Source organism: Manacus candei, unplaced genomic scaffold (assembly GCF_025592945.1).
Source record: "Manacus candei isolate 608988 ecotype Guabito, Panama unplaced genomic scaffold, ASM2559294v1 h1tg000054l, whole genome shotgun sequence".
Taxonomy (NCBI): domain Eukaryota; kingdom Metazoa; phylum Chordata; class Aves; order Passeriformes; family Pipridae; genus Manacus; species Manacus candei.
In genome coordinates, this window is record NW_026138102.1 from 512338 (window position 1) to 529113 (window position 16776).

At 38.7% G+C, this 16776-nt stretch overlaps 1 protein-coding gene across 18 annotated transcripts in view; it reads right to left on the reverse strand.

Annotated features, from left to right (window-relative positions):
• The window catches only part of TRAPPC9 (trafficking protein particle complex subunit 9), a 456853-nt gene that overhangs the window by 304772 nt on the left and 135305 nt on the right, over window positions 1-16776 (reverse strand). For all 18 annotated transcript variants that reach the window (XM_051802026.1, XM_051802030.1, XM_051802025.1 and 15 more), the window contains one exon: window positions 4145-4287. In XM_051802026.1, the coding sequence (XP_051657986.1) occupies window positions 4145-4287 (143 nt within the window). The remainder of the gene's footprint in view (window positions 1-4144; window positions 4288-16776) is intronic.

Genomic DNA, 16776 nt, shown 5'->3' on the forward strand with positions numbered 1-16776 from the left:
TAATTCCTTTTTTTTTTTTTTTTACTGAGATACAAGAACAGAGGCTACGTCTCAGCCCCTGCCAGAAGAGATCTGCAGCTGGTACCTCCTCATCAGTTGTATGGGGGTTTGAAGACAGGAAGGAAAGTCGATTCCCTCAAAAAAAAAATTAAAAATTTCCTTGTTCATCATCTTGAACTTGTAGATTTTACAGGTAAGGATATTCTTCCATATCTGGCTTCCCAACTTTGCTCAAAGTGAAGGCAACATTCCTATTGCACTGAGGATTGATTCATCTACAAATTCAGACTATCCCATCGTCACTGTAATAAGCAAGACCAAAATTTTCTGACCATTGTAGGCTCTTATTTAAGACACTTATGTGCTGATGGGGCAATGGCCTGGGGCACAAGGAGACGAGCAAGCCCCTCAGTGTGCAGAGCACACCTTACCTGAATTCCTACCAGACATGCAGTATATTTTCTGGCATTTTTCCATGCTTTTCGATAAAGGCAGTAAGGAAGGACATTCAGTGCCCACCAAAACTGGCAGATAACACCTTTGAGAGAAACAACAGGGGTATTTTGTGTATCACACAAAACTGTCAACAGAACCATCTGCATTACTCCTCCACTGGCAGTCTGGGAGCATCAGATCTGTTGGTAACTGCACTGCTTTGAGGCCTGGAATCACACCAGTATGTTTGGGGCTAAATCAATTAACATGGCATGGTCAATTACAAAAGACAATACAATTTTACTTTACAGATTTATCTCTGATTTATGGCAAACAAAGGCTTAAACAAGTAGATCCTTGAAGCCCTTCAAGATTTCATTGAGCTGTGGGGCAGAACTTTCAACATTAACTCATTATCTCTTATACCCTGTTCCAGGGCTGCCTCAAACACCCCCATTCTTGATGATGCCTTGTGAGACAATCACCCCTGCAAGCAGGAAAAAACAGAACCAAGGAATGTGAGTTCCATGGTCAAAGGGACACCATTTCCCAGCACCAGGCTGTTCTGTCAGTCCCTTTGGATGGAGGCAGCTGAGTGAGCACAGGTTGATACACTCAAGCAGCTAAATAAAGAAACACCAATTAAGTTTGGAAGGCTTTTACATAAACCATAATCTTCACGCTACAATGGGGGGAAAAGTGTTTTCATTAACATTTTTCCTGGTTTTTTTTTTTTCAGTAAAGGCCTAAGGGAGAAATCAGTGTTGAAAGTTTTTTTTAGTTTGCTTTGACTTTTTAAGCCCAGGAGCAGGCAAGCAAATGCTTCTTATTTTTGTGGAGCTAAAAATGTAAAATAAAAATGGCAAAAATGAAAAAGAAAGGGAAAAAATTTAATGCAGATTATGAAAGCAATGATAACTTTCATTCTGAAATGATGGCTGAGGAGGTAAATTATAAAATACAATTTCTTGTAATGACTAAACAAACATAGCCCAGCGCCTCAGACAGAATTTAAGGAACAAAGTCTCAGCTGTAAATCAAAAGGAAATCAGATTAGAGTTTTTAACAGAGCAAGTAAAAAATTTCACTTATAATTTGCTGTCATTGAGTGTCAGATATTGGCAGAGATGATCAACAGTCAAAAACCAAACTGTTTCATTTAATGATGACAGTTATCCTGAGCAGATTAGGAGATGACATATTTCTGCTATTTTTCACTCTCAACTATAATACTGAATGCCACATGACTTCTTCTGATGGAGAATCTACACAGGGATGCACAAGACTAAAGGAAGGGTGTTACAGATCACTAAAGATAATAACATGGAACAAGCAGCAAGAGATAAGAAGAACTTAACACCAAAATGCATTCATGACTTAGCAGACAACATACATCTAATGTCATAAAAAAAATAAAAATCAATAGCCTTTTGACAGGTCTGGCAAGAAAACATTTCTGAAAGAAGAGTAAATATTGCAGTATCTTTCTCCAACTCAGTAAAGCTTTGAGGCACCCTTAAAAGCAGTCACATCTTTAACTACATCTCCAATCAGCAAATCACTGACAGTTTCCACTGCCTTTAATGCTGATCACTGTGATGAACAGGCAAAGAATGAACACACACAATATGAGCTGAAGCACTTGGCTGAATTGGAGCCACTATATATAGCACCAGCTGCCACAGGACGTGTGAAACTGCTCCCTGCTGAACACAGAAACTCTCCCTTTGAATTAGCACCTCCATCTATTTTTAAAGATCTCAGGATTAAATACTTTCCTCACATCTTAAATTCCCCAGAACAGATTGACAAGGCAGGGACAGGATTTGTCCTACACAAAACACAGCTGGGGGAGCTGAGCACAAAAGGGCAACTTCCCAGCAAGAGAGAGTCAAATAAAGGCATCAGGTTGGATTTGAAGCTTTTGTGGAAGGTTTGTGGTTTCACACCCAAGGTAACCTGTGACTATATGGAAGTAATTGCAGTGAACCAAAGAGCAGTTGCACTGTCCATTAAAAATACACACAATGAGAGTATAAAGGACATTTCTGACACTGAATGGAGGGGACTGTGCATTCAAATAATAATAAACTGATTATTTTAACCTGTGTAAAGACTCTTCTTCAAAACTGTTGAAAATACATGCTGTGGTACTTCCAAGTTGTTAAAGAAAGATCACTCACTGAACCTTGACAACCTCACAAAGGCCTAAGAATGTGCAATTGCAGGGATGAAACTCTGAACATCATTAATAAGGGTCCTGGAATTTTGCAAACAGTTGTTCCAGATACCATGTTCTGATTTTGCAAGCAGCATTAAATTTGCTTTTTAGAGCAGTTCCTGAAAGAATAAAACCATGCCTCCTGTGTTACACTTTCAAGCAGCAAAATGCTTGACAAACTTTCTTACCGATAAAGTGACATGGTTTTAGGTGATTTTATAAGAAATAGAGACAATCCTGTCATTAAAAAAAAAATCTTCTTTGTCTCATTTTAAAACATTTTTTACAAAAACTATTTCAGTGTTTCATCATCTTTGCCTAACCTCAAATTCCCTTGCTGTTTGCAAAGGTCGTTATTTGCTGTACATCTGCTGTGAAATACAGAATCCGACCCCTGGTGGCAGTGCCAGGATTAAAAATTTCATTCCCTTGTCAGTCATCTTTCCTTCAGCAAGACCATGAGCTTCTTCAAATATATGATTTAGCATAAGTCACATTTTATTACTCTTCTTGCTCCAGACTTTCTCCAACTTGTCCACTTTTCTTCATGTTCAAGCCCCAAACTTTCCTTGAGGTTTTACTTCTGCTCACAGGAACAAAAGAAACATTTCTTATTTTGCAGGTTCTGTAGCTCTCCATCCATCCTTGGACATTTTTGTCATGGTATGATACTGGTGATTCACTTCTTTCCTTTGAAAATGTAATATTCTCCCTGATATTCCCTTCTTGTCTATTTTTGGATTTCTGAAGTCTGTCAAAAAAGGTTCTAGGCCCAGTAGGAATCTCTTGGATCAAGTAAGTTCTCTCTCATTATTAGTGTTGCAGTACATAATTGCACTGAAACAATCTCAGAATTTAAATCAAACAAAATTCTTGCTCCCACTATGCACAGAGGTTGGGTTTTTTTCATATTAATCCTGCTAATTATTAAAACTGATTGCACCCAGTGGCTGATGCATTTTAGGCAAACAGATTTTTGTGATCACAGCATTTGACCACCATCACGTGGTTGCCACGACTTTTAAAACTCACTATGATATGTGAAACTACTCTGTGACTTCCAAGAGAAAGCAAGTACCAGAGACATCACAATTTTTTTTTCACATTTAAACACAATCATTTACACATGAATTTTGGGTAAGATTCTGCTATACAAACACAAAACTGTAACACACAACACACCACAACTGCCAAGAAAGAAGACATCAAATTTTACAATAAACATGAGATATCCTGACCCTGCTAAAATAAATCATCATGAAAAAATGCTTGAACCTCAGAAGTTGTTGAATGCACATGGATTGCTTTAATCATAGTCTGCAGTTAAAGGAGGCTAAACTCCTAAAGGAGGAATTTTGAAAATTTGTTCACATAATTCTTTATCTACATGTTGCTGATGATACTGAAAGTTTCCAGCATGGTCTTTAAGTTATAGCCAATATAGCAGAGACAATGAGTCAAATATTCAAGTGTCAAGAGCAGGCTTACCTTGTTGCTGGCAGGGTGCTGACACGAGTGAAGAACACCGACGGCTCTACTTCCACGTGAAGGCCCAGCGAGAGGTTCCTGTAATACCCTTCCACGTGTCCTGGTCCACCAGAGTACTTAAAGTTCAAAATGGCTTCCAGTGTCTGGAGAAATAAAAGTAAATTACCTGTTAGCTATTTTTCACAACTGTGCATTTCACAAGTTCAGTTAAATTAGACCACAGAAGTGATTTGCAAATTTGCTTTCCTAACCCACCTGTTCTATTATCTCTGGAAAAAAACACAATCTAACAAATAACTGCAGCTTAGGCAAAGAGTTGCTTTTTTTGCCTAATCCTTTTAAAAAACTGAAGAGTGCAGCACAAAGTCAGCTGGAGTTCCCTTTATGTAATTCCTCTCCATACCACATTTAACATCGAAAAAACGAAGAGCTTATTCTTGCTTAGAAGAGTTTAGGGTTTATTAAATGCTACACTCCTTCATACCCTAGAAAAATATTCCCCACTTCATTACCTGCATAATCAAATGGAAAAGCTCCAAAGCTTTTGGGCAGACAAAGATTATACAAAGCTAAAAGCATCTGGTCCCTCAACAGGTCCCTGCAAATGTAAGCTCATCACCATTAACCAACAGATTAGAACAACACTGTTGTTGGGATCTCGTGCACACACCTTGTCTTCCTTTGTGTTCATTTTATAGGGAATGGTTGGATTGCAAATATTAAAAATGAAAATGATTCTCTAGCACTCATTACTCTCAGCAGCACTGAGTCCTTATTTCTGTGAGGAAATTTTGGGTTTTCTGTCTTTTTCCTCAATGAACAGCTTATGGGAAAGCTTCCAATACCATTCCCCACATTATCATCAGTGTTCAAGATCAGAACAAACCCCTGATCCCTCCAAAGAGGTTATACACCACCTCTTCTTTCATTATGTTCTTGAAATACAATTTGCTGGATGCAAGTGAGGATTTGGGAAGTCTCACTGGATTTTTTTTTTCTCAGTTTTCATTCTGGTTCTCGGGCAGCTGCTGCTGCCACATCTCAGAGCAAGGACAGAGGTAGTGCCAGCCCTCCACCCTAACATGGACATGACATACTATGCTGGAGCCTGTGTCTACAAGGACAGATGTTTCCTTCAAAACATTTATAAACAACTCCAATCTCCTCTTTGGTTGGCTTTTAGCACATTTATTTAAAAAAAAGCAAAACCCAAACCTCACATCAACAACTTATCCAGGACAGCAATTCTATTTATCAGATGCCATCAATCCTCAGACAAGTAAAAGTACTCTCCTTTTCTACAGAAGATTTACAAAACAATTTATGAAACCTGTTAAGTTTTTTTCCATAAGCTCTAAGGAACAATCTAAGGATTTTCTAACTTGCAAAAAAACATTTATGTTTGCTACCCATTCTTGTCTCTGAGTCTGGTTGAGGGAAAAAAAACATAGATAGAATCAATTCCTTAAATGACCACAATCCAGTGATTTAAAGAACACCAAATTGAAAAGTTTGACATTTTGCTGCATGTTCTGCTATTTCCAGCCTGCTTTTAAGTGGGCTAACTCCAATTTCTAATTTAGTTTCATTAAAATTCATGAGAGTCACCTTACAACACAAATAAAAACCTTCACTGGGCACACCGGACATACTCGTCCACCGTGTTTATGTCAATTCCTAATTGCAGTTAATGAACTCAAGTTTATGTTATGTCAGGAGAGCTAATCAATATTAAACACAAAAATAAAAAAGCACAAACCCATTCAAAACATACTTCATCCTAATTAACCAGCTGGACCATTTAATACAAATCAGAGCCAGGCTCCATAAGTACAGGGATCTGACACTATTTACATGGCAATGTGAGAATGGGCTTCAATTCCAATTGGGGAATTGTGAAAGCTCTATGCATGTTCTGCATTATTGCTGTAATACTCACAATATCCTGCTTGGAAAAGCTACTGTGCTATGGATCCATGGTTCATTCTCCACAGCACCACAGCACAAAGCTTCTTTATTAGGCCCAGACCCACATAATGACAGGTAAACACATCATAAATGTTAGTTTGAAAGGTCACAGAGCATTATCATTCCAGATTCAAAACCCTTAACATCCTATACCAAGTGAAAAACCTCCAGAAAAAAAGCTGAAAAATACAACTATTATGTGCCATTATTGAGCAGAAGGGTTTGAGGGCACCATCATCATCTTGGTCCCTGTTGTAGTGAGGAATTTCTGAAAGAAGCCCTGATGATGACACTGTGTGTCCCCCACACCCAAGCTAAAGAACATGAAAAAGAAAACCTAATGGTCCTCTAATAATCTGACAGCAGTAGGACATCCCTTCTCACCAAAAATGTAAGGTCTAACTGGGGACATTTAACACTGAGGACACGAGAGATTTTGAGTATCTCTGAGAACTGCAGAACACCCAAATCCATATTCTTTCTCTGGCCATAATATTCTGCAGTGGTCTACAAATGTACACACAAAGATAAAGCATCAGAACTGGAGATGGAGCATGACTGAAGGAAATAATTTTTTCAGAAGCCTTCAGGTGATTAGAAAGAGTTTTATTGCTCAGAATTTATATAATATGAACAGAGGAAAAAAAAAACAACAACCAAATTCAATCTCCTTTAAAGCCCCCTACGCACATGTACCTCGGAAAGGACTCCACATCCAATATGAAAGATTGATTTCCTATCTGTATGATAGCAAAAAAAAAATTCCTACACTTTCATAAACCTATAAAGCTCCAGTTTAAAGTATTTTACCACTCTCTCCCACAGCACCTGCAGAGAAGAGCAGCCCAAGTGCTACAGCCCCCAATTTAAATAATGTTGTATCCTCACTCCTTGTCAAACCTACACAAATCATAGTCTGAGCTGCAGATTCTCCTCATCTTTACAAATACCAATGGAATTTATTAGACTTCTCCAAACTGCATCCCTGTAGACTTAAAATGAGATGGCAGGGTGTCACTACGAATATCATTCTGCCTCTGGATGATCCATAAAAAAGAAAAGGAAGGAAGAATGGAGCACATTGGACTGTCACAGTAGGTAGGCAGGAGAAGAAGCCTATTGATAGCTGAACACATCTGGAATTCAGAAAACCTGTGGAAAGGGGGGAGATTCCTGTTTCTAAGCTGAGGTCCATTCTGGAAATTCAACAGTAAAAATATGGATACATTACTTATTATTACCACGATGGCCTTGGCTTGATAAATTTTTAACTATTTCACTGATCCTTCCTTCTATTGATGAAAAAAAGGAAACAGAAGTGTTTCTGCATGTAAGTTCCAAGTGACTCTTCCCCAACAGCACCCGACATCAATAACACCTACAAGAAATATTTTAAGGATAAACTATAAAAAATCACTGGTTTGGTTTCTCATGCATTTTTTCCTCAGACTGTTTTCTGCACAGAGTTGGTACCAGCTTTTTTTTTTTTCTCTCCAGTTTGTTCACGGAAATCTTTCCCATATTCACTTTCCTAATAGAATTAAAACGAAATTAGAGAAGAACTGCTGTTTGAGTAACAGGATGCCACTAACAAAAAGCAAACCGTTGGGCACTGAAGTTTCCCAGCTAACTGACAACTGCCAGTCCCCTTCTGCCAGTGCCCCAGGAGCCTCTGAACAGCAATACCTTTCCATACCCATTTTTAATTGCCAATTCAATTACAATCTACAACTCAGATCGTGTATTTCTACTGAACTACCACTACAGCACCTCCTACCCCAAAGTAAAGAGTAAAATCTAAAGAGAAGTTCCATCTAATCCTACAGTTTATTGGTACTTGTGCAGAAGCTGGAACATTACTGACTGAGAACTGATCTCCCCAAAACAGCCAATGACACAAGAAATAGAGAAATGAATGAGGAAGGAGCAGAGTGAAGGGGATTTCTTGTGCTGGATGGTGCTCAGTCCTTTCTTTATACTTTGTCTCTAGTAAGTGGGATTGACTGACTACCAGAGTCAAAGAGCTTTGCCCCCAAAAAGTGTTCAAAGTTCTGTGTAGCAGAACCCACTATTTTAGCTCAAGAAGTTGTCTTAGACCAAGAGTATGTTAAGGGAACTATAACTCAAGGATATAAGAATCCACCTGCAGAGATTCAGTCATTAAATCCTCTATGTAAACAAAAATAAACATTCCACAGAAGAACATAAAACATCAGCTTAATTTAATATTAGCAACTCTCCTAATTAGACTTTTTTTAAGAAAACATCCTTCAAGATATGAAAAGCTTTAAAAGACTCATTTTCTTTTAAAAAACCTTTAAAAAACTGTTGCACAGCAAGATTAGAAATAATCAACAAAGAAACGACCAACGAGAACAATATACACAATGCATGACTTAGTAGTCAAATTTATAGTGATACATTGTAAATGAGTAAACAATCAATAGATGTTCATATACTTTTCTCCTCTCTGTTGCAAAATACTTTTATACATCTAGATTTTTGGTTTCGTAAACTTTACAAACTTGGAAACAGTTCAGGTCAGAAGCTCCTGGGTTTAATTCTTATACCATCTATTTTGCTTGGTAGATGTGTTTCTTTATTCCTTGTTTCTTTATTCCTATGCAATTTTACTGGCAATAACTCTGAGTTTATCCCTGTGTGTATCTTGCTACAGGAAGAATGAGAGGATTCTGTTATTATTATATTATTTTTTCTTGCAGTGTCCCATCACCACAAATCCTGCTTTCTGTGTTTCAGAGAGCAAGATTTGCCCTCAATTTTTTTCCAAACTGTAACATTCATTTTTGAAATATTTATAATCAGTGTTTTCCATAACTAAATTAACAAATCATACTTTGTAAGAAAGGCTTACATACATTACATTACCTTTTCAGGTCTTTTCCAAATTCCCTTAGCATAATAAAAGTGACACTAAGGAGATTTCAGCATTTAATACAAGATGAAATGTCAATACTTGGCTACAGGCAGTTTGCTCCTGAGGAACTGTAGATGCTGACTCCAGTAACAGTAAAGAAATACCAGACTGTACCATTGCAGACTCCTCCTTTAGACAGAACATTTAAAAACTAAAAACTAAGGTAAAAAAATCAGCATGAAGACCAGATAAAAGCTATATCAATTCAGAATATGATCTTTCCATTTCAGTTCTGAATGCCTTCTAGAACACAATTCTTGCTAACAAGTGTAATTTCTCATGGGATTAGGGTTTGAAATTTGAAAAAAGAATTTATTCTAAGTGTGTAATATTCAAATACAACTTCCTTTGGGAAAAAAAATATATACATATATATATATATATACACACGTATTACTTGCCCAACAGTAAACAATATTTATTCCCAAATCCCATCCTGATCCTGATCTGCTTCTCATCCAAATTCCCACTAGCAGCACCCTCTCCATGCATTCATGAGTGTTCAGCCACTCTTTCTGATTTTAGTTCCTTTTCTCACTTGATGCTTTTTGTTTTCTGGTTTGTTTGGGTGTTGTTGCTTTTTTTCCACAAACCAACCATAAACCCCAATTTTGTTAAATTCTCTCTGCCTCCCTCCTTTCCTCTTCTTCTCTGACCATTCCACTCCCATACTCGACTGATGGGCAATCAGTGATATTCATTTGCAATAAAGAGAAATAAAAATGCACCACATCATCAGTTCCATCTCACAAAAGGCACCAGAGGATCTGTCTCTACAAAACTGATTTCTCAATTTCTCCTATTGTGTGGCACACTTAAAATCCTTAAAGAGCTTTGAGTATTGTGTAAATAAATCATGGATCAGGAATTTCAGCTGCCTAACTGTAACCAATTCAATTACCTGGCAGTAACAAGGAGAAAGAGAGTTTCTCAAATTAACCACACTCTTTCCAGCAGCAGAGGAAACCCTGGCAATGCATAACCTACCAGAGATGGCCCATGAAAAATGTGCATTACCGGAGTAAACCCAAAAAGGTTGTTTTGAAGCCAAGCCCATGGGATGTGCTGCTCCAGCAACACGGTTCAAATGGAAATACAGTGCATGGAACACAGTTGGATGGGGTTTTTTTAAGGGAAAGACCAAAACATGAGCATTGGGAGGGAAATGGAGATGCCTACAGAGCTGAAACCAAGGAAAATGGGACTCAAACACATCAAGCTTCCACTCCTTGTAGCAATTTATGAATAAAAAGTCTGTATCTATATTTAGAGTTGATCTCAAAATTTAGTGCTGACATTTGGAAATGCACACACCTGTGTATCCATTTGGCTCCCAGAATTAATAGAGATCAGCACTTTCTTGAGTTTTGCATATATAACGATCTAGCAAAAGACAAATATTTGTGATTTTTGCTTCTTCCTCCCATCACTGAGTCTACAGCCCATGAACCCACAGGGTAATTTGACAAAGAGTAAAGTCTGTGTAAAAATCAGGCTTAAAGGATAAATTTGTGTAAAAAAAAAAAATAGGCTTAGCAACAGTGCTGGGAGAAGCAAGAGGTGCCTTTATGTCCATGGGCTGAATATCCTCCTGCCCACTTGCTCTCAGGAGGACAAAACGGAGAAGAAAACACTCCCACACCACTGAAGAGGAGAAGCAGAGAAACTGCTGAGTAGCTCCAAATTCTGTAATTCTCTTTAGAAGGACAAAAATCTCCAATCTAATAGAAAAAAATCTTCCAACTAAATGCCAGTAGCATCATGTCTTTATTGCTCCCTAAGAAAGGAACAGCATTACTGAAATCTGAACATTCTCACAACATCCTCCATGACTTCTGAGATACACACAATTCTGAGCATTGAGTCTTTGGACCAGTCTCTTACTGCAAAACTCAGTCCTTAAGGGCTTGGATGTTGTTGATATCTTCAAAGCTTCTTCCATGCAGGAATTCACATCATTCCTTTGCACTTGGACCTTCCTTTACTTTAAATACTGGTATTTAAAGGACATTTAGAAGGAAAAGTGTGGTATGTCAGTCATGGTAAGGACAGCATCAAGCCTTAACCTCACAAGGTTTAACTCAAGATCAGTATTATTCCAAAACTGAAAATAAAGACTGATATCTTTAATGTCTGGCACAATCTTAGGTTGCCCAGGAAAGGTCCACGTTAAGAAATGAAGATTAGAAGTGGAACACATGAACAAATGTAGATGAAGTTTTCTGCCCATAGAAAACACTACCTGATGGTTGATAAAAAAAGGAAATTATACCATAAACTGAATTTTTACATGAAAATAATTGGTGGAATGAGTGTGCAGTGATATCACAGAATCATAGATTCATTAAGGTTGGAAAAGATCTCCAAGATCATCAAATCCAGCCACACAGAAAGGAATCTATTCATTGCAGTCTCTCTCACTGGAGAATATTAGTCCTTTCACTAATAGGTAACCTGTCTGATTTTCTGATTAAAAAAATATCCTTTAGGTTTTCTGTATTTTTATAAATGATGCAACAACTCCCCTTTTTTAGCTAAAATATAAATTCTCTGTTTTTAAGGAGACATTAAACAGCCAAGAAAGAGCAGAAAGCAGAATGCCAATCATGAAGCAAATCTAAATCTACTGGAATATTTAATTGTTCGAGGTAGAATTCTTTATTTTCCCCAAACAGGAAAAAGGGACTCTCTCTGTAGATATTGTTCCTTAGAACACCAGTGTAGTAATTGATAGCAAGAGCCCTGATATATGCATTAGGAAAAGGATATGCATATGTAATGGACTTGTAGTGCATATGTAACCATCCTCCAGGACTGAGCTGCAGCACACACTCTCCATGCTAATTTTTCTCCTCTGTATTCCATTAAAAATATACATGGCAACTACAAAAGCCATGACAAAATTCTTACCAACTGATTAAGCAATGAAATAAATTGTGCCTCTGCAGCAAGTCAGACCTTTTCATGTACAAATACAAAGAAAGCTCACATTGTTATTCCTGTTAAGCTTCTTTATCAGTCTAACAAAAAATTAGGTATAATTTTTAGTACATGTGTTAATCAGGTGAATTCACACAGCAGCCAAGAAGGTGCCTGCTGTGTTGTGTTGCTGCTCTGGTGCAGTTGTTACTCAAGTACCCCCACTGCTCAAACACTGACTTCCAGCAGCAATTTTTGCAGCACACCAGTGTTTATCGAGCTCATCCATCCACATTTCTGTCTAGTTAAACCCTGAACAATGAAAGTGCTGCATCCCCTTGTAAAAATAGCACAATGGCAACGACAAGTAGCTGAAGCTAAATATAGCTCCTGCAGGCATATGCTGGGAATTAAATAGTACATTTTACCTCTCTCCAATCCTAAATCAGTAAGCTTCTACAAGGAATCTCTAGTGAATACACACAGGAGCTCAATAAATCCCCCTTAAGCTTACAAGGCATATTCTGAATCTGTGCTGGCTAAAAATAGCCATGTTTATAACGAGAATGGAGATGTGAGCAGAATAATATTAAGTTTAAAGGCAGGCATGGTGTAGTCATTCCACATTAAAAAACCAGGGTGAATCAAAGGTCATTCTGACAAACAGATGCACAGCCTGACAGATGAAATATATTATACAGCAATCTTGTACTGAAGAGCATTCATCTCTTATTGAACTCTGCACTTCCTAATTGCTATTGCAGCCACACATTCACGAGTGATTTTGTCTGCATTTTTTAGCTGGAAGTTGTTACTTCCAAAAGACAGGAGTATACAGCATTATTCCAGTGGACAGTATTCCCTCCTAGAGTTTAAATCCCCTCTGGAAATATTCAGGAAATATAATACATAATTCTTTTTTTAGTATTAATCACAGAATTTTGCCTTCTTTAATTAAAGGCAAATTACCTCCAGGCCTCCAGGGTCCTACCATTGCAGCCAGATGCCCAAGGGGCTGATAGACATTCTTAAATGCCACAGAGGTTGTACCTCCACCAGCCTGGATCCCAGCACTGCTGGCCACAGTTATCACAGCATCTCCTCCTTGGCCGAGACACAGATGAGAGATTAAAAACCATTTAAACACAAGTCATATGTGGAACATTCCTATGGAGAGCTTTCTGCCTGCTGACACTAAACTGCAGAATCTGTCACAAAAACGTGTGCAGGGGAATTGGGAAGCCCTGCACCCTGTTCTGGGAGGACTTGGAGTAATGGAGGGGTAAGTCACCACACGTGGTCCTCAGTCATTTCTTCGATTCTGAAATCAGAGAATCACAGAATGGTTTGGGTTGGAAGGGACCTTCAAGATCATCTCATTTCAACCCCTCTGCCACAGGCAGGGACACCTTCCACTAGACCAGGTTGTTCAGAGCCTCATCCAGCCTGACCTTGAACATTTCCAGGGATGGGGCAGCCACAGCCTCTCTGGGCAACCTGTGCCAGGGCCTCAACATCCTCTGGGTAAAAAACTTCTTTCTAATATGTAATCTAAACCTACTCTCACTTTGAAGCCATTCCCCCCTGTCCTGCCACTACATGCCCTTGTAAACAACCCTCTACATCTTCCTTACAGCCTCTCTTCAGGTACTGGAAGGCCACAATGAGGTCACCCCAAAGCCTTCTCTCTTCCAGGCAGAAGAATCCCAGTTTCTCAGCCTTTCCTCATAGGAGAGGTGCTCCAGCCCTCTAATCACCTTTGTGGCCTCCTCTGGACTCACTCCAAAAGGCTGATGTCCTTCTTGGGCTGACAACCCCAGGGCAGCACTGGAAGTGGGGTCTCACCAGAGCAGAGTAGAGGGGCAGAACCCCCTCCCTCAACCTGCTGCCCACATTGCTTTTGCTAAATCCTGCCCTGACTCTGAAGTAGGAAGGTACAAAGAGAGAGTAAACGCAGGGTTAGACGTTGATGAACAAATCACACACGTACACACATCCTGCAAGGGGGAAATTCCTCTATGCAGAGACCAGCAACTCAGCCTGGTTCTCCCAGCAATGGCTAAGAACACTCTAGTTGCTGTAAAGAAGCATTACTGAATGTATTTCTTCACTGAAACCTGTTCATTGCACCCTGTAGGCAGAGACTCCATGAGTGAAGACACAAGATGCTGGCAGATACCTTCTCACTAAAGGAACACACCCATGAGACGTGGACAACACCAACTTGTGGGCATCATGGTGCAAAGAACATGTATGCAGCATAAACACCCCACATATAAATAACATATAAAACCAGTCACAACCCAGAAAGAACATCAAGAAAAACCACAAACAAGTGCTGAAGAAGTGACTCCCCAGTTTGGAATGACAGGTCTGATCAATCAATCATCCACAAGCAGGTCATCTCTCACTTTTGAGAGCTTTTTTAAACACCTGGCTGCTGCAGACTCAGCAATCAAGCATTATCTTTCAGTATACATTCTGAGTAAAGCAAATGAGAATTTTAGAAAGCTGCATGACACTGTTAAGGTCTGCAAGTGGGAGGGTGCATCTCTTCCACCCTTCCCACCAAAGCAACACCATCAAGCCTGACTTGGCTCACATGAAACAACCTGAAGTCCCTGGGTAACACAGTGAAGTTATTCAGTTTTGGTTTTTCGTGCCAAACAGTTCTCCACTGTTTCACACTTCCCCAACACAGCCCATCCCTTCTCTGTGCCTTTTACTTCTACCAAGTCTTTTACGATTAAAGGAGCTAAGGTTGCACCACAAGTAAGGTAAGGACAGAGGAAACTTTCTGTTTTGTTCTCCATCCCTTCACTTTCTAATATTCTATTCCTAATGTTCTACTTGCCTTTTGCATTGCTACTAAAAATTACCAGCTTTGTAGAACATCTCATGCCTCCAGGATCTCCACCCTGCATGGCAATGGTTAATTCAGAGCCCATCACTGTGCTTTTGGAATTAAGACTTCATTTTCTTCAGGTGCATTACTTTACAATGCACATGTGGATCACTGCTGATCTTCACCTCAATTTTTAACAACCTACCTCTGTTGCAGGATAAGCTCGTAATCCCCAAGAGCTGACTTTCGTGTGTGCTACCCTTGATAAACTTTGACACATTCCTAATCACCATAATACCCAGATCTTTTATGAGCATGCACAGGCACAACACAATCCCAAAGGATTAGGCTGGGGACCACCCTTCAGTGAGCAAATGGGCCATTTGTTCTACCTTGAACCAGCCCCTGACTCATGACGGGACCTTCACTTTTATCTCACAGCATATTTGTCCCTCTAAAAGATTTTGGAAGTGTGTGAGGAATCAAGTGACCAGTATCCATGATATTCAGTTTGTCCATGAGCTCAGAACATGCTTCCAAGATCTCTGACAGATTTGCTCACCATGACAGTGCCCTTCATAAAAACCATTTCAGCAGTATCCCAGCACATGTTCCTTGTCATTAACCTGCAGTTACATTTCTGGTTTTACTATGCTTATCAATAGTAAGTGTAAAGTAATTGCATTAGCTGCTCTGCTTCCTCAATGGTAATATAAAACTTAACTTTTCAAAAGTTACAAACTTCTAAAACAGCAGAGAATATGAAGATAATATTCCAGACAAAGAAGGAACAGTCACATGCATCCTCCTATGGGCATATGGTTTGACACAGGTCCAAAACCATCACTGTTACCCAAGTAAGAAAAATCTCGAGTTTTCTATTTTACAACACATGGATCAATCCCTTACAAATGGTTTCATGAAGATCTCAAATCCATTCATTGTTCAAAACAGTCTCCTAAAGAACCCAGATCCCTGTGTATACTTTTTATTCATAATATTACTGTACTGTGAGGAAAAGTGATACTTACACCCTCAAAAGATAAACCAAATCCTCCTCTGCAATAGCTCCAGTACCTTAAAAAGAGATAATGCACCCAGCAAATCAGAACAAAATCATCTATAACATATAAAAGATCCCTGAAACCAAGTGATCAGATTTTTACAGGAGAGCTCCTTGGTATTCTTGGGTTAAAGAATCCTCATTTTTTCAGGAATTCCTGTGATTAGAAGGGATAAGCCCAATTAGTGAATTTTCTAAAGTAGGAGCAAATGAAGAAAGGGGTTTTAAAACAGGAATGCTTGAACAACTTAATCAATAGATCTGTTTATTCAGCAAAGATATTAACATATAAATATGGGAGACTGAGCACTTCAGATTTTTCAGCTGCTCCTCAGTTTGGAAATAGTGACTCTAGTAGCACAATCATTTTCAAAATCAGTAAAGTTACTGAGCTAAATTTATCACTGATTTAATGAGCTTAATATGGAATGAATATTGCAAATTTCTACTCCTTAATATGAGGATAAAAACTAACAGAATAAAAGAAATAGTGAAAGCAGTTTTCAGGAACTAACGCTTCAGAAATTAAATCTTCCCTATAGTTCAGACAGAAATGGGGTCCTAGAGTTGCAGAACAGGAACACTTTTCATTCTAACGTATCTTCTCTCCTTCCCTGGGCAGGGTATTTGAAAGCCAATATGCCAAACAACCAAACATTCACTCACATTATTAAAACTACTACTATTGCCACTACTTACACATCTGTATTCTTCACATAGATCAATTATGTTCTAAAAATAACAGATCATCCTACAAAAATAACATTTTTTAAAAAAGGCTTAATGTATGTTGTTGCTCCTGTTTTTTTCCCCTCCAACAAACTACATTCTCAAAAGTCAGCTGGAAGGTCTTTACCTTTAGGCCCAGGAACTCACCATTAACAAGAGAATTAATCAGC